The 21,895-nt window shown below is 45.3% G+C and overlaps 1 protein-coding gene across 5 annotated transcripts in view; it reads left to right on the top strand.

Annotated features, from left to right (window-relative positions):
- mterf3 (mitochondrial transcription termination factor 3) overlaps window positions 1–21,895 on the top strand; it is a 43,511-nt gene that overhangs the window by 10,780 nt on the left and 10,836 nt on the right. For 4 of the 5 annotated variants that reach the window (XM_073072260.1, XM_073072341.1, XM_073072430.1 and 1 more), the window contains exons 4-6: window positions 6,391–6,580; window positions 17,109–17,256; window positions 21,657–21,728. In XM_073072260.1, coding sequence (XP_072928361.1) covers window positions 6,391–6,580; window positions 17,109–17,256; window positions 21,657–21,728 — 410 coding nt within the window. The remainder of the gene's footprint in view (window positions 1–6,390; window positions 6,581–17,108; window positions 17,257–21,656; window positions 21,729–21,895) is intronic. The other variant, XM_073072599.1, reaches the window with a different exon arrangement.

Here is a 21,895-nt window from a genome sequence, read left to right on the forward strand (position 1 = left end):
GTCCTTCCTGTTAGTGTCCCTTTCCAGTCAACCTTGGCCAGTCCCCTCTCATGTCATTGTAATTTCCTTTATTCCACTGAAATACTGACACATTGGATTTTACTTCTTCCCTCTCAAATTTCAAAGTGAACTCGATCATATTGTGGTCACTGTTCCCTAAGGGTTCCTTAACCTTAAGCTCTCTTATCACCTCCAGATCATTGCAAAACACCCAATCCAGCACAGCTGATCCCCTACTGAGCTCAACAACAGGCTGTTCTAAAAAGACATTCCTTATACATTCTACAGATTCTCTCTCTTGACGTCCATTACTGACCTGGTTTTCACAATCCACTTTCATGTTAAAATCCCCAACGATTATCATGACATTGCCCTTCTGACACGCCTTTTCTATTTCCTTCTGTAATTTGTAATCCACATCCCGGCTGCTGTTCGGAGGCCTGTATACAACTGCCATTAGGGTCCTTTTTCCCTTGCCATTTCTTAACTCAACCCATAGAGACTCTACACCTTCCGATCCAATGTCATCCCTTTCTAATGATTTAATATTATTTCTTATATAAGAGAGCCACACCACCCCTTCTGCTTACTAACCTATCTTTCTGATACACCGTATATCCTTGAATGTTCAGCTCCCAATGGCAGCCATCCTTTAGCCAAGTTTCAGAGATGGCCACAACGTCATACTTGCCAATCTGTAGCTGAATTTCAAGATTGTCCATTTTATTCCTTATGCTGTGTGCATTCAAATACAACACTCTCAGTCCAGTATTTGTTGCTTTCTGTTTTAACTGCACCATGTCTCTATTGCCCTGTAATTCATCCCACTGGCTGTGATTATGCCTCATCTCCTGCCTGTTCTTTCTATCATCTCTGTTGCATGCTATCTTTGATTTATTTCTGTTTTCCCCTTCCTCAACTCTATCACTCCGGTTCCCATCCCCCTGCCAAATTAGTTTAAACCCTCCCTAACAGCTCTATTAAATGTTCCTGCTAGGACATTGGACCCCTTTGGGTTCAGGTGTACCCTGTCCTTTTTGTACAGGTCTTACCTCACCCAGAAGAGGCCCCAATGATCCAGGAATCAAACGTGAACTTGTCTTCCTCATACAAACTGGCAACTTGATTCAGAGTTTAACCTTGAATGAGAAGAAAAATCTTTTACTGATTGAGTCCTGAGTATTTTGCTTTCTGCCAACATATAAAGTGCAGATAGTCTGCATAACTTTTAATACTTAAATCAAATTTCCCCAAAATCTAAGGCTTTCTCAACAAAAGCCCACTTTGTGTCTATGGATTTACAACCATGTTTATATTAATAGGCATTTGTTTGAAGTAGCTGCAGGCGTTTGAAATCTCACCCCGTGTGAAAGGCATAAAGCTTGATGCCATACTGCAGTTGTAGGTAGCCTTGTTAAGAATATTCAAATAGTTTTTATTGCATTATAACGTGTCTGTCTAAAATTGTCTTTATAAATGGCCGACAATATTCTCCGTTCACTTTGAGGCACCTGAGAAGCGGAAGTGATTATTTTTTCATTCTTCTGTTACGTTTTGCTTTCCTTGTGAAAACAATGCCTGCTCCTCTTCCTACCTGTGTGCGTGTGATGTAGAAGCAGAATCAGTACACTCCATCAGGGCAGATTCTCCATTCTCCAGCCTTCTCCCTGTACACTCCATCAGGGCTGATTCTCCATTCTCCTGCCTTCTCCCTGTACACTCCATCAGGGCTGATTCTCCATTCTCCTGCCTTCTCCCTGTACACTCCATCAGGGCTGATTCTCCATTCTCCTGCCTTCTCCCTGTGACTCCATCAGGGCTGATTCTCCAATCTCCTGCCTTCTCCCTGTACACTCCATCAGGGCTGATTCTCTAATCTCCTGCCTTCTCCCTGTACACTCCATCAGGGCAGATTCTCCATTCTCCTGCCTTCTCCCTGTACACTCCATCAGGGCTGATTCTCTAATCTCCTGCCTTCTCCCTGTACACTCCATCAGGGCTGATTCTCCAATCTCCTGCCTTCTCCCTGTACACTCCATCAGGGCTGATACTCCAATCTCCTGCCTTCTCCCTGTGACTCCATCAGGGCTGATTCTCCAATCTCCTGCCTTCTCCCTGTGACTCCATCAGGGCTGATTCTCCAATCTCCTGCCTTATCCCTGTACACTCCATCAGGGCTGATTCTCCATTCTCCTGCCTTCTCCCTGTGACTCCATCAGGGCTGATTCTCCATTCTCCTGCCTTCTCCCTGTACACTCCATCAGGGCTGATTCTCCAATCTCCTGCCTTCTCCCTGTACACTGCATCAGGGCTGATTCTCCATTCTCCTGCCTTCTCCCTGTACACTCCATCAGGGCTGATTCTCCAATCTCCTGCCTTCTCCCTGTACACTCCATCAGGGCTGATTCTCCAATCTCCAGCCTTCTCCCTGTGACTCCATCAGGGCTGATTCTCCATTCTCCTGCCTTCTCCCTGTGACTCCATCAGGGCTGATTCTCCATTCTCCTGCCTTCTCCCTGTGACTCCATCAGGGCTGATTCTCCAATCTCCTGCCTTCTCCCTGTACACTCCATCAGGGCTGATTCTCCATTCTCCTGCCTTCTCCCTGTGACTCCATCAGGGCTGATTCTCCAATCTCCTGCCTTCTCCCTGTACACCCCATCAGGGCTGATTCTCCATTCTCCTGCCTTCTCACTGTACACTCCATCAGGGCTGATTCTCCAATCTCCTGCCTTCTCCCTGTGACTCCATCAGGGCTGATTCTCCATTCTCCTGCCTTCTCCCTGTACACTCCATCAGGGCTGATTCTCCAATCTCCTGCCTTCTCCCTGTACACTCCATCAGGGCTGATTCTCCAATCTCCTGCCTTCTCCCTGTACACCCCATCAGGGCTGATTCTCCATTCTCCTGCCTTCTCCCTGTACACTCCATCAGGGCTGATTCTCCAATCTCCTGCCTTCTCCCTGTGACTCCATCAGGGCTGATTCTCCAATCTCCTGCCTTCTCCCTGTACACTCCATCAGGGCTGATTCTCCAATCTCCTGCCTTCTCCCTGTGACTCCATCAGGGCTGATTCTCCATTCTCCTGCCTTCTCCCTGTACACTCCATCAGGGCTGATTCTCCAATCTCCTGCCTTCTCCCTGTACACTCCATCAGGGCTGATTCTCCAATCTCCTGCCTTCTCCCTGTACACTCCATCAGGGCTGATTCTCCATTCTCCTGCCTTCTCCCTGTACACTCCATCAGGGCTGATTCTCCATTCTCCTGCCTTCTCCCTGTGACTCCATCAGGGCTGATTCTCCATTCTCCTGCCTTCTCCCTGTACACTCCATCAGGGCTGATTCTCCAATCTCCTGCCTTCTCCCTGTACACTCCATCAGGGCTGATTCTCCAATCTCCTGCCTTCTCCCTGTGACTCCATCAGGGCTGATTCTCCATTCTCCTGCCTTCTCCCTGTACACTCCATCAGGGCTGATTCTCCATTCTCCTGCCTTCTCCCTGTAACTCCATCAGGGCTGATTCTCCATTCTCCTGCCTTCACCCTGTACACTCCATCAGGGCTGATTCTCCATTCTCCTGCCTTCTCCCTGTAACTCCATCAGGGCTGATTCTCCAATCTCATGCCTTCTCCCTGTACACTCCATCAGGGCTGATTCTCCAATCTCCTGCCTTCTCCCTGTACACTCCATCAGGGCTGATTCTCCATTCTCCTGCCTTCTCCCTGTGACTCCATCAGGGCTGATTCTTCAATCTCCAGCCTTCTCCCTGTACACTCCATCAGGGCTGATTCTCCATTCTCCTGCCTTCTCCCTGTAACTCCATCAGGGCTGATTCTCCATTCTCCTGCCTTCTCCCTGTAACTCCATCAGGGCTGATTCTCCATTCTCCTGCCTTCTCCCTGTACACTCCATCAGGGCTGATTCTCCAATCTCCAGCCTTCTCCCTGTACACTCCATCAGGGCTGATTCTCCATTCTCCTGCCTTCTCCCTGTACACTCCATCAGGGCTGATTTATTGTCTCCAATCTCCAGCCTTCTCCCTGTAACTCCATCAGGGCTGATTCTCCAATCTCCTGCCTTCTCCCTGTACACTCCATCAGGGCTGATTCTCCATTCTCCTGCCTTCTCCCTGTGACTCCATCAGGGCTGATTCTCCAATCTCCTGCCTTCTCCCTGTACACTCCATCAGGGCTGATTCTCCATTCTCCTGCCTTCTCCCTGTACACTCCATCAGGGCTGATTCTCCATTCTCCTGCCTTCTCCCTGTGACTCCATCAGGGCTGATTCTCCATTTTCCTGCCTTCTCCCTGTGACTCCATCAGGGCTGATTCTCCAATCTCCTGCCTTCTCCCTGTACACTCCATCAGGGCTGATTCTCCAATCTCCTGCCTTCACCCTGTACACTCCATCAGGGCTGATTCTCCATTCTCCTGCCTTCTCCCTGTGACTCCATCAGGGCTGATTCTCCATTCTCCTGCCTTCTCCCTGTAACTCCATCAGGGCTGATTCTCCAATCTCCTGCCTTCTCCCTGTACACTCCATTAGGGCTGATTCTCCAATCTCCTGCCTTCTCCCTGTGACTCCATCAGGGCTGATTCTCCATTTTCCTGCCTTCTCCCTGTGACTCCATCAGGGCTGATTCTCCAATCTCCTGCCTTCTCCCTGTACACTCCATCAGGGCTGATTCTCCAATCTCCTGCCTTCTCCCTGTACACTCCATCAGGGCTGATTCTCCATTCTCCTGCCTTCTCCCTGTAACTCCATCAGGGCTGATTCTCCAATCTCCTGCCTTCTCCCTGTACACTCCATCAGGGCTGATTCTCCAATCTCCTGCCTTCTCCCTGTAACTCCATCAGGGCTGATTCTCCAATCTCCTGCCTTCTCCCTGTACACTCCATCAGGGCTGATTCTCCAATCTCCTGCCTTCTCCCTGTAACCTTTCACACCCTGCCTAATCTAAACCCTATCAACGTCCACTTTAAATATACCCAACGACTTGGCCTGCACAGCCGTTTGTGGCAATGAATTCCACCCTCTGGCTGAAGAAATTCCACCTCATCTCTTTTCAAAAGCAATGTCTTTGTGTTCTGAGTCTGTGCCCTCTGTTGTAAGCTCGCCCACTATAGGAAGTATCCTCTCCACATCCACTCCTTTCAATAGATGAGTTAGATAGAGCTCTTATAGATAGCGGGGTCAAGGGATATGGGGAGAGGGCAGGAACAGGGTACTGATTGTGTATGATCAGCCATGATCACAGTGAATGGCGGTGCTGGCTAGAAGGGCCAAATGGCCTACTCCTGCACCTACTGTCTATTTCCTATTGTCTATAATACAGACAGACATACTTTATTGATCCCGGGGGAAATTGGGTTTCGTTACAGTCGCACCAACCAAGAATAGTGTAGAAATATAGCAATATAAAACCATAAATAATTAAATAATAATAAGTTAATCATGCCAAGTGGAGATAAGTCCAGGACCAGCCTATTGGCTCAGGGTGTCTGACACTTCGAGGGAGGAGTTGTAAAGTTTGATGGCCACAGGCAGGAATGACTTCCTATGACGCTCAGTGTTACATCTCGGTGGAATGAGTCTCTGGCTGAATGTGCTCCTGTGCCTAACCAGTACATTATGGAGTGGATGGGAGTCATTGTCCAAGATGGCATGCAACTTGGACAGCAACCTCTTTTCAGACACCACCGTCAGAGAGTCCAGTTCCACCCCCACAACATCACTGGCCTTACGAATGAGTTTGTTGATTCTGTTGGTGTCTGCTACCCTCAGCCTGCTGCCCCAGCACACAACAGCAAACATGATAGCACTGGCCACCAGACTCGTAGAACATCCTCAGCATCATCCGGCAGATGTTAAAGGACCTCAGTCTCCTCAGGAAGTAGAGATGGCTCTGACCCTTCTTGTAGACAGCCTGAATGTTCTTTGACCAGTCCAGTTTATTGTCAATTCGTATCCCCAGGTTATTTGTAATCTTCCACTATGTCCACACTGACCCCTTGGATGGAAACAGGGGTCACCGGTGCCTTGGCCCTCCTCAGGTCCACCACCAGCTCCTTAGTCTTTTTCACATTAAGCTGCAGATGATTCTGCTCGCACCATGTGATATGTTTCAAATCCCTTGTCCATTCTTCTAATCTCCAGGGAGTACATACCCACCCTTTCATTCGTGAAATAATTCTTGACCCTCTGGACTCTTTCCAATGCCAGCCAATGATAAGGAGTCCAGAGCTGCTCACAATACTCCAAGTGCTGACTGACCAACGCCCTAGAAAGCCAGAAATTGTTGTTAGGCCTCTGTGGTCAGTATGTGCCTCTCTGAATCTGTGGTCAGCAATGAATTGTCACCATTTTACTGTCATGTATTTACAATTCCAGGTGTAGATCTGTCTAAACTAGAACGGCGACCCAATGTGGCCAACATGCTGTTGCGGCTAGATTTTGACAGAGATGTGAAAGAGCGACTTCTGTTCCTGAAAGATGTGGGAGTCAAAGAGGATTTTCTTGGAGCGTTCCTGACTCGAAATCCCTTCGTTCTAACCGAGAACATAGAGAATCTGCAGAAGAGGTAAAGAATGGGATTGGGGGAACAATAGAGAGAACTGAATTAGTATATTCTTGGAAGTATTTTCGGGAATACGCAGGGCCTTGGTCAGGTTGGATGGGACTGGGAGCATTGGAAACTGATAGGTACAGGGGAACACATTTCAAAGAGCTTTGACAAGTGGCTGGAGATATGGGAGATGGACCTTTAGCCAGCTTACTTGCCTTAGCCCATCAGCCCTACTGGGGCCCAGGCTGCGGACAACAGCTCACCAGACTTCTCTGTCCCAGGCCTGTCTTTCACATTGTGGAGCCATAGAACACTACAGCACAGAAACAGGCCCTTCAGCCCATCTAGTCTGGGTTTAGGGGATAGCATTGGTACCTCCATGTCTAACTCATCCTTTCGCAGCTGGCCTTGGGAACATCCACGGCAGAGTTATAAGACCATCAGATACAGGAGCAGAATTAGGCCACTTGGCCCATCGAGTCTGCTCCACCATTTCATCATGGCTGATTCAATTCCCGTCTCAGCCCCAATCTCCTGCCTTCTCATTGTATCACGCTATACCCTGACCAATCAAGAATCTATCAAACTTTGCCTTAAATATACATAAAGAATTGGCCTCCACAGCTGTCTGTGGCAAAGAATTTCGCAGATTTATCACTCTCTGGCTACAGAAATTCCTCCTCATCTCTGTTCTAAAAGGACATCCCCCCCCCCCCCCCCCCCATTCCGATGCTGTGTACTCTGGTGTAAGGCTCTCCTACCCTAGGAAACATCCTCTCCACATCCACTCTATCATGGCCTTTCAACATTCGATAGGTTTCAATGAGGTCACCCCTCATTCTTCTCAATTTGAGTGAATACAGGCCCAGAGCCATTAAAAGCTCTTCATATGACAAGCCATTCAATTCTAGAATAATTTTCGTGAACCTCCTTTGAACCCTCTCCAGTTTCAGCACAGCCTTCCTGAGGTAAGGGACCCAAACCTGCTCACGGCCTCAAGAGTGCTTTATAAAGTTTCAACATTACATCCTTGCATTAAAATTCTAGTCCTCTTGAAACGAATGCTAACATTGTTTTGCTCACCACATACTCAATCTGTAAATTAACCTTCAGGGAAACCTGCACAAAAGTCCTTTTGCGCCTTTGTTTTTTGGATTTCCTCTCCAGTTAGAAAATAGTCAACCTTTTCATTTCTTCTGTAAAAATGCATGACCGTACACTTCCTGACACTGTATTCCATCTGCCATTTCTTTGCCCATTATCCTAATCTGTTTTAAGTCTCGATGTGGACTCTCTTCTTCCTCAAAATTACTTGTCCCTCCACCTATCTTCATGTTGTCTGCAAAATCAGAGCAACAGGTCAACGGCAGATGCCATCTCTCTGGCACTACATTCCTCCTAGAACACCTGGAGAATAAAGACGCATATGTAAGGCTCCTTTTCATCGACTACAGCTCTGCCTTTAATACCATCATTCCAAATAAACTGATTCCTAAGCTCCGGAACCTGGGTCTTAGCACTCAGATCTGCAGCTGGATCTTCAACTTCTTTACAGACAGGACCCAGGCTGTAAAAATAGGGAACAAGCTCTCCTCTACAATCACTCTGAGCACCGATGCCCCACAAGGCTGTGTACTCAGCCCCCTGCTGTACTCACTGTACACCCATGATTGTGTAGCCAATTTTCCATTGAACTCAATATATAAGTTTGCTGATGACACCACAATTGTAGGCCGTATCTTGGGTAATGATGAGTCTGAGTACAGAGAGGAAATTAAGAACTTGGTGGCATGGTGCGAAGAGAATAACCTATCTCTCAACGTCAGCAAGATGAAGGAATTGGTTGTTGACTTCAGAAGGAGTAGCGGACCACATGACCCCATCTACATCGGTGGTGCGCAGGTGGAACAGGTCAAAAGCGTTAAGTTCTTCAGGGTGAATATCACAAGTGACCTGACTTGGTCTAACCAAGCAGAGTCCACTGCCAAGAAGGCCCACCAGCGCCTTTACTTCCTGAGAAAGCGGAAGAAATTTGGCCTGTCCCCTAAAACCCTCACTAATTTTTATAGGTTCACCATAGAAAGCATTCTTCTAGGGTGCATCACAACCTGGTATGGAGGTTGTCCTGTCCAAGACCGGAAGAAGCTGCAGAGGATCGTGAACATAGCCCAGCACATCACACAAACCAATCTTCCATCCTTGGACTCACTTTACACCGCACGCTGTCGGAGCAGTGCTGCCAGGATAATCAAGGACACGACCCACCCAGCCAACACACTTTTTGTCCCACTTCCCTGTGGGAGAAGGTTCAGGAGCATGAAGATTCATACAGCCAGATTTGGGAACAGCTTCTTTCCAACTGTGATAAGACTGCTGAACAGATCCTGACCCGGATCTGGGCTGTACCTTCCAAATATCTGGACCTGACTTGCACTACCTTACTTTCCCTTTTCTATTTTCTAATTATGGTTTATAATTTAAATTTGTATTATATTTGCTTCGATTTGTACTTCAGGGAGCGCGAAGCGCTGAAACAAATATCACTCTGATGATTGTACACTCCAGTATCAATTGTTTGGTGACAATAAAGTATTTGTATTTGTAAATTTGCTACAAAGCCATTAATTCCACCATCCAAATCATAGGTATATAACGTAAAAGGAATTGGTCCTAATGCAGACCCCAGTGGAACACCACTAGTCAGCAGCAGCCAACTAGAAAAGGCTCCCTTTATTCCCACTGTTTGCCTCCTGCCAATCAGCCACTGATTTATCCATGCTAGAATCTGCTGTAATACCGTGGGCTCGTAACTCATTAAGCAGCCTCGTGTGGCACCTTGTCAAGGCCTTCTGGGAATCTAAATACAGGCAGTCCCCGGGTTACGTACGAGTTCCGTTCCCGAGTCCGTCTTTAAGTCGGATTTGTACGTAAGTCGGAACAAGTACATCTGGTATTATTTAGCGTCAGTTAGTTAAACGTTTTTCTTAGTATATAGTATATATTTTACCTTTCTGTGCATATAAAACACTTAAGAAACGTATGTATTCCTATAATTAAACCACTGCGTTGCTTAATAATAATTGTAGCTTTCATCGGGGCAGGGCCTTTCACATGCTCCATTGTTCTCACTTTATCCTTTAACATTGTTCAGGTTGTTGACTGACTAGCCTAACGCTTTTCCAATGACCGATGGCATTTCACCTCTTTCCGATCGCTTTATTATTTCCACTTTATTTTCAATTGCGATCGCTTCCCGTCAATGGAACAGAAACACTGCGGGCAGCGGGTTCCGAGGTCCGCTGGGTCCTAAGGACCACCGTACTGAGGCAGGCCAAATGGGACAAGTGGGGGCTGTGCTGGGTTTGGGTATTTGATTCTCCACAATATTCTGTGTGGGAATTTAAACTGGAGGTGGCAGTGCTTTTTTTTACGAGGTCGAGTTGCGAGCTCAACATCAACCCGGCACGGATGATACGGGAGTCACTGGATCGACATCAACCCGGCATGGAGCGGTCTGTCACTAGATCGAACTCGGGAACTTCCGTTCTCCAGCCCGGCGCTGATCTCACTGCGCAACCAGCCAACCGGAACGGGGGGGGGGGGGGGGGGGGGTGGGGTGGGTGGTGGCGGGGTCAGGGTGAATCTTACTAAGAAAAATTTAAGCCAAATACAAAGTTAAACACTCAACACACTGTCAACGGCAATGACTTAAAATGGCGGACGGCGTCACGACCCAACTTAAAATGGCAGACGGCGTTCTTCCTCAGTTTGTAAGTACGAGTTGTCCGTAAGTCGGATGTTCGTAACTCGGGGATTACCTGTATATATCCTGTACCTTCCAGAAATTCCAGCCGTTGCCGCTCTGCCATCATCCTTGACAGTGTTCTTCTACGATCAATTCTGTCCAACTCCTCTCTCGTGCCTCTGTAGTTTCTTTTACTTCACTGTAATACTGACTTCAGCTTCTCCTTTTCAATTTTGATCATATGATTACATGCCCCTGAGGGTTCTTTTATCTTAAGCTCTCTAATGAATTCTGGTTCTTTGCACAGCACCCGATCGAGAATAATTAATCCTCCAGAGGGCACAATCATGAGCCGCTCTAAAAAGCCATCTCACAGCAACTCTAGAAATTCCCCCTCCTGGATTCCAGCACCAACCTGATTTGGACCATAAGACCGTAAGACAAAGGAGCAGAATTAGACCATATGGCCCATTGAGTCTGCTCCACCATTCAATCATGGCTGATCCTTTTCTCCCCCGGCTCAGTCCCACTGCCTGGCCTTCTTCCTGTAACCTTTGATGCTGTTTCCAATCAAGAATCTATCAATCTCTGCCTTAAATATGCCCAACGACCTGGCCTCCACAGCTGCCTGTGGTAATAAATTCCACAAGTTCACCACCCTCTGGCTAAAGAAATGTCTCCACATCTCTGTTTTAAATGGACATCCCTCTTTCCTGAGGCTGTGCCCACTTGTTCGAGACTCTACAACCATGAGAAACATCCTTTCCATATCCACCCTGTCTAGAACTTTCAACATTCAAAATGTTTCAATGAGATCCCTTCTGATCTTTCTAAATTCCAGTGAGTACAGACCCAGAGCCATCAAACGTTCCTTGTATGATAACCCTTTCAATCCCGGAATTCCTTGTGAACCTCCTCTGAACCCTCTCCGATGCCAGCACATCTTTTCTTAGATGAGGAGCCCAAAACTGTTCACAATACTCAAGGTGAGGCCTCACCAGTGCCTTATAAAGCCTCAGCATCACACCCTTGCTCTTGTAGCCTCGACTTCGTGAAATGAATGCTAACATAGCATTTGCCTCCTCACCACCGACTCTATCTGCAAATTAATCTTCAGGGTGTTCTGCACAAGGACTCCCAAGTCCCTTAACATCTCAGATTTTTGGATTTTCTCCCAATTTAGAAAATAGTCCGCACATTTACTTCAACTACCTAATTGCAGGACCATGCATTTTCCAACATTGTATTTCATTTGCCACTCCCTTGCCCATTCTCCTAATCTGTCCAAGTCTTGCAGCCTTCCTGTTTCCTCAACACTACCTGCCCCTCCACCAGTTTTCGTATCATCTGCCAACTTGGCACCAAAGCCATCTATTCCTTCATCTAAATCATTGATATACAGCATAAAGTTGTCTGAACACCAACCCCTGCGGAACACCACTAGTCAGTGGCAGCCAACCAGAAAAGGAACACCAGAGAGCATATGTACAAAATTAAGGGAGGGAAGTTTATGGGAGACATCGGGTAAGTTTTTTACACAGAGAGTTGTGAGTGCCTGGAATGACTTGCCAGGGATGGTGGTGGAGGCTAAAACATTAGGGGTATTTAAGAGCCTCTTGGACAGGCACTTGGATGAAAGAAAAATGGAGGGTTATGGGGTAGTGTGGGTTTAGTACTTTTTTTTAAGGATTATATGTGTCAGCACAACATGGAGGGCTGAAGGGCCTGTACTGTGCTGTAGTGTTCTATGGTTCTATGGATCCTTTTATTCCCACTCACTGCCTCCTATCAATCAGCCAGTGCTCTAACCATGTCAGTAACTTTCTTGTAATGCCATGGGCTCTTAATTTGGTAAACAGCCTCATGTATGGCACCTTATCAAAGGCCTTCTGAAATCGGGGATTGCTAGGCAGCATAGATTGAAGAGCTGGAAGTGCCTATTCCACACTGTATCTCAAATACGTCAATAAAATGGATGTTTAGATTTGAGGGTGTTGGCACCATTGCCACCCCTCCAGGCTGCATGTTCACACACTGTTTTAAATCTACCCAATGACTTGGTCTCACAGCTGTTTGTGGCCATGAATTCCACAGTCACCACTCCTCTTCACCTCCATTCTATTCTGAGGCTGTGCTCTCTGGTCCTAGACTCCCCTACTCTCGGAAACGTCTTCTCTCCACATCTACCATTCAGACCTTTCAATATCTCCAGAGCCAACTATTGAAATCAGTTTGTGTATCAATGAACTTTCTCCCCGATCCTTCAACTCTTGTGCTTGGGTAGTTCTGCTTTTTCTTTCCCCATCTCCTTAACCGAAATCCTCACACGTCCATGGGTAACCAATGGCTCCGGTTTTCCATCGTCTACAATTCTACATAGGGTATTGGGCATGGAAGTTGGAAGATGCAAAAAAGAACATTACAGCACAGTACAGGCCCTTCAGCCCACAATGCTGTGCTGACCCTGTAACCTACTAAGATCAATCTGCCCCTTCCCTCCTACATAGTCCTCCATTTTGCCATCATCTGTGTGCCTTAAAGTCTTATTACTGTCCCTAATGTATCTTCCTCTACCACCACACCCACCATTCACAAAACCACTGACATCCCTCCTATGCTTTCTTTTATAATCCTTTCCCTTCCCCCCCTTTTTAATGATGACAGAGACCCAGTCTCCTACAATGTCTTGATGTCGTTATGTGCCGAGTCGAATGGCGTGGGAAATCATAGTCTTTCCATGGCCATGAATGTACTTGGCAGTTTTTTTTCTGCAGAAGAGGTTTGCTATTGCCTCATTCTGGCCAGCGGGTGACCCCAGCCATTATCAGAGATGGTCTGCCTGGCGTCAGTGGCCACATAACCAAGGCTTGTGATGCTGCTCCCATGGCTTCACGTGACCCTGATCGGGGGTTGGGGGAGCAGCAGGGTAAGCACCTTGTCCAAGGGTAACCTGCAGGCTAGTGGAGGGAAGGATATTGGGCATTTATTTAAACCATATTATTTAAAATATGGCAAAGGGAGGGAAACCCACACAGAAAAGAAGAGACAAGTGATGCAGAGACCAAAGCTAGAGTTAGTGAAGAAAAAAGTAAGAGTAGAGTGCATAAAAGTAAAAAGCAAAAGTCGCGAAGGTCACTAGATTCTAAAAGGACAATGAGTATAAGGGCACTTTATCTAAATGCCCGTTGTTTTAGAAACAAGGTTAGTGAACTTGTGGCACAAATCAGTACCAAGGCATTTGATTTAGTGGCCATTACGGAAACCTGGTTGCAAGGTGGAGAAGATTGGGAATTAAATATCCAAGGGTATCACATAATACGGAAAGATGGGCAGGAAGGAAGAGGAGGTGGGGTGGCGCTCTTGATTAGGGATGAGATCAGGGCGATTGTGGGAGATTATATAACATCTATGGAGCAGAATGTTGAGTCCATCTGGGTAGAGATTGAGAAAAGTAAAGGGAAAAAAATCACTGGTGGGTGTTGTCTATTGGCCACCTAATAAAAATATTGCAGTGGCAGAGGTGATTAACCAAGAAATAACTGAGGCTTGTAAGGATGGAACGGCAGTTGTCATGGGGGATTTTAACTTCCACATAGATTGGGTGAATCAGGTTGGTCAAGGAAGTCTTGAGGAGGACTTCATAGAATGCATCCGTGATGGCTTTCTTGAGCAGCATGTTAGTGAACCTACAAGGGAAAATACTATCTTAAATCTAGTCCTGTGCAATGAGACAGGTAAGATTAACGATCTTGTAGTCAGGGATCCTCTTAGAAAGAGTGATCGTAGTATGATTGAATTTTGCATACAGATGGAGGATGAAATAGATCTAAAACTAGTGTATTATGCTTGAACAAGGGAGACTACAATGAGGGAGGAGTTGGCTAATGTGGATTGGGAGCACAGGCTATTTGGTAGGACAATTGAGGAACAGTGGAATACGTTCAAAGAGATTTTTCACAGTGTTCAACAAAAGTATATTCCAGTCAAAAGTAAGGACAGTAAGTGTGGGGAGAGCCGGCCTTGGATAACTAAGGAAGTAAAAGATAGTATCAAATTAAAAGCTTGTGTACAAAGTCACAAAGAGTAGTGGGAGACTGGAGGATTGGGAAAACTTTAAAAAGCAACAGAAAACAACTAAACAAGAAATAAGGAAAGGGAAGATAGAGAATGAAAATAAATTAGCACAAAATATAAAAGCAGATAGCAAAAGTTTTTATAAGTACAGTATATAAAGCGGAAGAGGGTAGCTAAAGTCAGCGAGGGTCCCTTGGAAGACAAGAAGAGGAAATTGATATTGGGTGATAAGGAAATGGCTGAGGCATTGACCAGCTATTTCGTGTCGGTCCTCACGGTGGAGGACACATCTGATATGCCAAAGAAGGATGTTATGGACGAAATGGGAGGTGAGGACCTCGATAATATCACTGTCACTAAAGAGATAGTGATGAGCAAACTAGAGGGCCTGAAAGTAGATAAGTCCTCTAGCCCTGTTGGGATGCATCCCAGGGTGTTGAAGGAATTGGTGGAGGTTATAGTAGGCGCGTTGGTAATCATTTACCAAAACTCTCTAGACTCTGGGCAGGTCCCAACGGATTGGAAGACAGCAAATGTCATGCCACTTTTTAAAAAAGGATGCAGGCAAAAGGCAGACAATTAGGCCAGTTAGCTTAACATCTGTAGTCAGGAAAATGCTAGAAGCTGTCATTAAGGAAGAAATAGCGAAACATTTAGAAAGGAGTAGTTGCATTAGACAGACGCAGCATGGATTCAGAAAGGACAGGTCCTGTTTGACAAACTGACTGGAGTTCTTTGAGGACATAATGAGTGCAGTGGATAGAGGGGAACAGTGGATGTCATATACTTGGATTTCCAGAAGGCGCTCGATAAGATGCCGCACAAGAGACTTATAGATAAGATACAGATGTATGGAGTTGGAGGAAGAGTATTGGCATGGATAGTGGATTGGTTAACCAATGTAAGGCAGAGAGTTGGTATAAATGGGTGTTTCTCCAGTTGGCAGTCAATGGTGAGTGGGGTGCTGCAGGGGTTGGTGCTGGGCTTGCAGCTGTTTACCATTTACATTGATGATTTGGAAGAGGGTACTGAGTGTAGCATAGCAAAATTTGCTGATAACACTAAAAAAGCAAATTGTACAGAGGATGTGGAAAGTCTGCAGAGGGATATAGATAGGTTAAGTGAGTGGGCCAAGGTCTGGCAGATGGAATACAACGTTGGTAAATGTGAGATCATGCACTTTGGAAGGAATAATAGAAGAGCAGATTATTATTTAAATGGTGAAAGATTGCAGCATGCTGTTGTGCAGAAGGACTTGGGAGTGATTGTTTATGAATCGCAAAAAGTTGGCTTGCAGGTACAACAGGTTATTCAGAAGGCAAACAGAATGTTGGCCTTCATTGCTAGAGGGATTGAATTCAGGAGCAGGGAGATCATGCTGCAAATATACAGGGTACTGGTGAGGCCGCACCTGGAGTACTGTGTGCAGTTCTGGTCTCTATACTTGAGGAAGGATATACTGGCTTTGGAGGCAGTGCAGAGGAGGTTCACCAGGTAGATTCCAGGGATGAAGGGTTAACCTATGGGGAGCGATTGAGTCATCTGGGACTGTACTCACTGGAATTCAGAAGAATGAGAGGATCCTATAGAAAAATACAAAATTTTGAAAGAGAGATATGATAGAGATAGAAAAGTTGTTTCCATTGCTAGGTGAGACTAGAACTAGGGGACATTGCCTGAAGATTCAGGGGAGAAGATTTAGGACAGATGAGGAGAAACTGTTTTTCCCAGAGAGTGGTGAATCTGTGGAGTTCTCTGCCCAGGGAAGCAGTTGAGGCTTCTTCACTAAATATATTTAAGATACAGTTAGATAGATTTTTACATAGTAAGGGAATTAAGGGTTATGGGGAAAAGGCAGGTAGATGGAGCTGAGTTTACGGTCAGATCAGCCATGATCTTATTGAATGGCGGGGCAGGCTCGATGGGCTGGATGGCCGACTCCTGCTCCTATTTCTTATGTTCTTATGTAGGAGCGCTTACTCTTCCCTTGGTACAGACATATCTCTGCCCCACCAACCTGTCGTGATGGTTCCGTGAAATACCGGTGACACTTTAGAAAAAAATAAACATGAATGTAAAATAGTTGTGCTGGTAGTAATATTAGTACTAATATTAAAGCCATTGAATAATCCTATCATACATAACAGCTGTTCAAAAAACATGGCTAAGTAAACTTTTAATTATATTGTCTTTATAGCTACAAAGCATTATATAATGTTTTATTAATTAGTATTAGGTATTTATAATTATTTATTTTATCAATATGATATCCTGATATTTGTTATTATTTACGAGAAAGGTTTCTGCACCACGAAGTCTCACGGTACTGAAGTGGTTAACATGACGCTATTACAGATCAGGACGTTCAATTCTGGTGCCCACTGTGTGTGCATGGGTTTCCTCTGGGTGCTCCGGTTTCCCCCCATGGTCCAAAGATGTACCAGTTAGTAGGTTAATCGGTCATTGTAAATTGCCCTGTGGTTGGGTTAGGGTTAAAAAGGGCCGGGCAGCTCAGTGGGTGGACAGAAGAAGCCTGTTCCACACTGTGTCTCCAAATAGAATAAATAAAATAATGTTTCTTTACAATGTGCTGTGTAAGGACAGTGTATTGTACTAGGTGTAGTATGATTCATTGTATATACAAATTTCTAGCCGTGCTGATGTAAATCACAGTCGGTTTTGTCATGTGAGTCTTTTAAGAAAGTATGTGCTTTTCCCTTTCAGAGTACATTATCTGCAATCTCAGAAATTCAGCAAAGAAGCCATTTCACGGATGGTGTCAGCAGCTCCTTACTTGTTGAATTTCAGTGTGGAAAGACTGGACAACAGGCTGGGATTCTACCAGAAAGAACTGCGGCTAAGTACACAAAAGGTAAGTGCACAACTTCTCACTTCAAAGTAAATTTATTATCAAACTACGTGTCTGTCACCATATACACCCCTGAGATTCATTTCCTCACAGGCATTCACTGTAGAACTGGAGTCAGATGCCTGAGGGATGGTGGATGTTGCCAGGTCAGTTTTGGGAAAGTTTGAATAGGTTAGGACTTTATTCCCTGGAGTGTAAGAGAATGAGGGGAGATTTGATAGAGATATATATAATTATGAGAGGTACAGACAGGGTAAATGCAAACATGCTGGTATTGGTGAGACCAGAATGCGAGGTCACGGGTTAAGGGTTACGGCAAAATATTGAAGGGGAACTTCTTTACTCAGAGGATGGTGTGAGTGTGGAACGAGCTGCCAGAGGAAGTGGTCAATGCAGGTTCAATTTCAACATTTAAGAGAAATTTGGATAAGTACATGGATGGGAGGGGTATGACGGTCTAAGTGCAGGTTGATGGAATTAGACAGAGTTATAGTTTATCACAGATTAGATGGGCTGAAGGACCAGTTTCTGTGCTGCAGTGTTCAATGACTTGCCACTTGAATGAGACTTCATGTAACTTCTCTTTCTATGCCAATCCTAGAGTCCAGTTTATTTATTTGTGTGTGTGTGTGTGTATGTACGTACACATACAAACACGCAGTGCCTATAAAAAGTCCTCATGTTTTATTTTTTTACAATATTGAATCACTGTGGATTTAATTTAGCTTTCTTTGACACTGATCAACAGGTAAAGATTCTTTGCTGTCAAAGTGAGAACAAATTTCTACAAAATGATTTAAATTAAATAGATATAAAACACAAAGTAATTGATTGCATAAGTATTCACCCCCTCCTTTAATATGACACACCAAATCATCACTGGTGCATCCAATTGGTTTCAGAAGTCACATAATTAGTTAAATGAAGATCACCTGTGTGCAGTCACCGTGTTTCAATTGATTGTAGTAAAATACACCTGTGTCTGGAAGCTCCGACTGCCGGTGAGTCAGTATCCTGGCAAAAACTACACCACGAAGACAAAAGAACACTCCAAGCAACTTCGCAAAAATGTTATTGAAAAGCACAAATCAGGAGATGGATAGAGGAAAATATCCAAGACATTGAATATCCCTCGGAGTACAGTTAAGTCAATAATCAAGAAATGGAAAGAATATGGCACATAGAACATAACAGCACAGAAACAGGCCTTTTGGCCCTTCTTGGTTGTGCCGAACCATTTTTCTGCCTAGTCCCACTGACCTGCACCTGGACCATATCCCTCCAAACCCCTCTCATCCATATACCTGTCCAAGTTTTTCTTAAATGTTAAAAGTGAGCCCGCATTTACCACTTCATCTGCCAGCTCATTCCACACTCCCACCACTCTCTGCGTGAAGAAGCCCCCCCAATGTTCCCTTTAAACTTTTCCCCCTTCACCCTTAACCCATGTCCTCTGGTTTTTTTCTCCCCTAGCCTCAGTGGAAAAAGCCTGCTTTCATTCACTCTATCTATACTCATCATACTTTTATACACCTCTATCAAATCACCCCTCATTCTTCTACGCTCCAGGGAATAAAGTCCTAACCTATTCAACCTTTCTCTGTAACTCCGTTTCTCAAGCCCCGGCAACATCCTTGTAAACCTTCTCTGCACTCTTTCAACCTTATTAATATCCTTCCTGTAATTTGGTGACCAAAACTGCACACAATACTCCAAATTCGGCCTCACCGATGCCTTATACAACCTCACCATAACATTCCAACTCTCATACTCAATACTTCATTCTTTATTGTCGCCAAACAATTGACACTAGAGCATACAATCATCACAGCGATATTTGATTCTGCGCTTCACGCTCCCTGGAGTGCAAATCGATAGTAAATATAATAAAAATTTAAAATTATAAATCATAAAAGTAAAAAAAATAGAAAAGGGAAAGTAAGGTAGTGCAAAAAAAAACTGAGAGACAAGTCCGGATATTTGGAAGGTACGGCCCAGATCCAGGTTAGAATCCGTTCAGCAGTCTTATCACAGTTGGAAAGGAGCTGTTCCCAAACCTGGCCGTACGAGTCTTCAAGCTCCTGAACCTTCTCCCGGAGGGAAGAGGGACAAAAATACTTTGATTTATAAAGGCCAATGTACCAAAAGCTCTCTTTACTACCCTATCTACTTGTGACGCCACTTTTAGGGAATTTTGTATCTGTATTCCCAGATCCCTCTGTTCTACTGCACTCCTCAGTGCCCTACCATTTACCTTGTATTTTCTACCTTGGTTTGACCTTCCAAAGTGCAATACCTCATACTTGTCTGCATTAAACTCCATTTGCCATTTTTCAGCCCATTTTTCCAGCTGGTCCAAATCCCTCTGCAAGCTTTGAAAACCTTCCTCACTGACCACTACACCTCCAATCTTTGTATCATCAGCAAATTTGCTGATCCAATTTACCACATTATCATCCACATCATTGATATAGATGGCAAATAACAATGGACCCAGCACTGATCCCTGTGGCACACCACTAGTCACAGGCCTCCACTCAGAGTAACAATCCTCCACTACCACTCTCTGGCTTCTTCCATTGAGCCAATGTCTAATCCAATTTAATACCTCTCCATGTATACCTAGTGACTGAATCTTCCTAACTAACCTCCCATGTGGGACCTTGTCAAAGGCCTTACTGAAGTCCATGTATACAACATCCACTGCCTTCCCTTCATCCACTTTCCTGGTAACTTCCTCGAAAAACTAATAGATTTGTTAACCATGACCTACCACACACAAAGCCGTGTTGACTCTCCCTAATAAGTCCCTGTCTATCTAAATACTTGTAGATCCTATCTCTTAGTATTCCTTCCAATAATTTACCTACTACCGACGTTAAACTTACCGGCCTATAATTTCCGGGATTACTTTTAGAGCCTTTTTTAAACAACGGAACAACATGAGCTATCCTCCACTACTATCACAACTTTCTGTCTTCTGCAGTTGTCTGTTATCTCTCTGCAGATTTGCTCCTCCAATTTTCACTGACTATTGGGTGGTCTATAATATAACCCCATTAATGTGGTCATACCTTTCCTGTTTCTCAGCTCCACCCATATGGCCTCAGTAGACAAGCCCTCTAATCTGTCTTGCCTGAGCACTGCTGTAACATTTTCCCTGAGTAGCAATGCCACCCCCCCCCCCCACCCTTCATCCCTCTGCCTCTATCACGTCTGAAACATCGGAACCCTGGAACATTGAGCTGCCAGTCCTGCCCCTCCTGTAGCCAGGTTTCAGTAATGGCTATGATGTCATAATTCCATGTGTCAATCCAGGCCCTTAGCTCGTCAGCCTTCCCCACAATACTCCTTGCATTGAAATATACACACCTCAGAAGATTATTGCCACCACACACAACCCTTCTATTTGTGACTTTGCATGAACCTTTAACATCATTTATTTTCACCCCCACTCCACTATCTACTCTGGCACTCTGGTTCCCATCCCCCTGCAAATCTAGTTTAAACCCTCCCCAATAGCACTAACAAACCTCCCTGCAAGTATATTGGGCCCTTGTAGTTCAGGTGTAACCCGTCTGTCTTGTACAGGTCCCACCTGCCCCAGAAGAGGTCCCAATGATCCTGAAAACTGAAACCCTGCCCCCTACACCAGTTCCTCAGCCACGTGTTCATCCTCCAGAGCATCCTACTCTTACCCTCACTAGCACGTGGCATGGGTAGCAATCCTGAGATTATCACCTTTGAGGTCCTACTTCTTAACTTCCTACCAAGCTCTCTATACTCACTCTTCAGGACCTCCTCACTCTTTCTTCGTGACATCTGTAAACCTGCCTAGAACAGGCTGTCCTCAAAAACTGAGTGACCGTGCAAGAAGGGGACTAGTGAGGGAGGCCACCAAGAGACCACTGACAACTCGGGAGGAGTTACAAGCTTCAGTGGCTGAGATGGGAGAGACTGTGCATACAACAACTGTTGCCTGGGTGCTTCACCAGTCACAGCTTTATGGGAGAGTGGAAAAGAGAAATCACTGTTGGAAAAAACTCACATGAAATCTCAGCTGTTCCTGAATCATTGAGGGTGTGTCTTCAGGCCCTTGTACCTCCTACCTGCTGGTGGCAATGAGAAGAGGGCATGTCCTGGGTGATGGGGGTTCATAACAGATGCTGCCTTTTTGAGGCGTCACCTTTTGAAAATATCTGGTGCTGGGGAGTCTGGTGCCCATGATGAAGCTGGTTAAGTTTACAACTCTGCAGCTTTTTCCAATCCTGTGCAGTGGCCCCTCCGTACCAGATGATCATGCAGCCGGTTAGAATGCTCTCCACGGTACATCTGGAAAGAGTTTTGCTTTTCTTCTCATTTAAAATGATGATTTTAGTAATGTGTCCTTTATCCTTTCCCAGACATGTGACCTGGTCACTCGACTCCCCAAATTGTTAACTAACAGCTTGGAGCCAGTGAAGGAAAATCTTAAAGTAAGTGGAATTTCACCCAAAATCGCTGTTTCTTCATATCAGATTCAAATAAAATTCCAGCCCTGAAGAAGGGTCTCAGCCCAAAGTGTCGACTGTTTGTTGATTTCTACAGATGCTGCCTGACCTGCTGAGTTCCTCCAGCATTTTGTCTGTGTTGCTTTGGATTT

The sequence above is a fragment of the Hemitrygon akajei genome, chromosome 1 (assembly GCF_048418815.1).
Source record: "Hemitrygon akajei chromosome 1, sHemAka1.3, whole genome shotgun sequence".
In the NCBI taxonomy this organism is placed as follows: Eukaryota; Metazoa; Chordata; class Chondrichthyes; order Myliobatiformes; family Dasyatidae; genus Hemitrygon; species Hemitrygon akajei.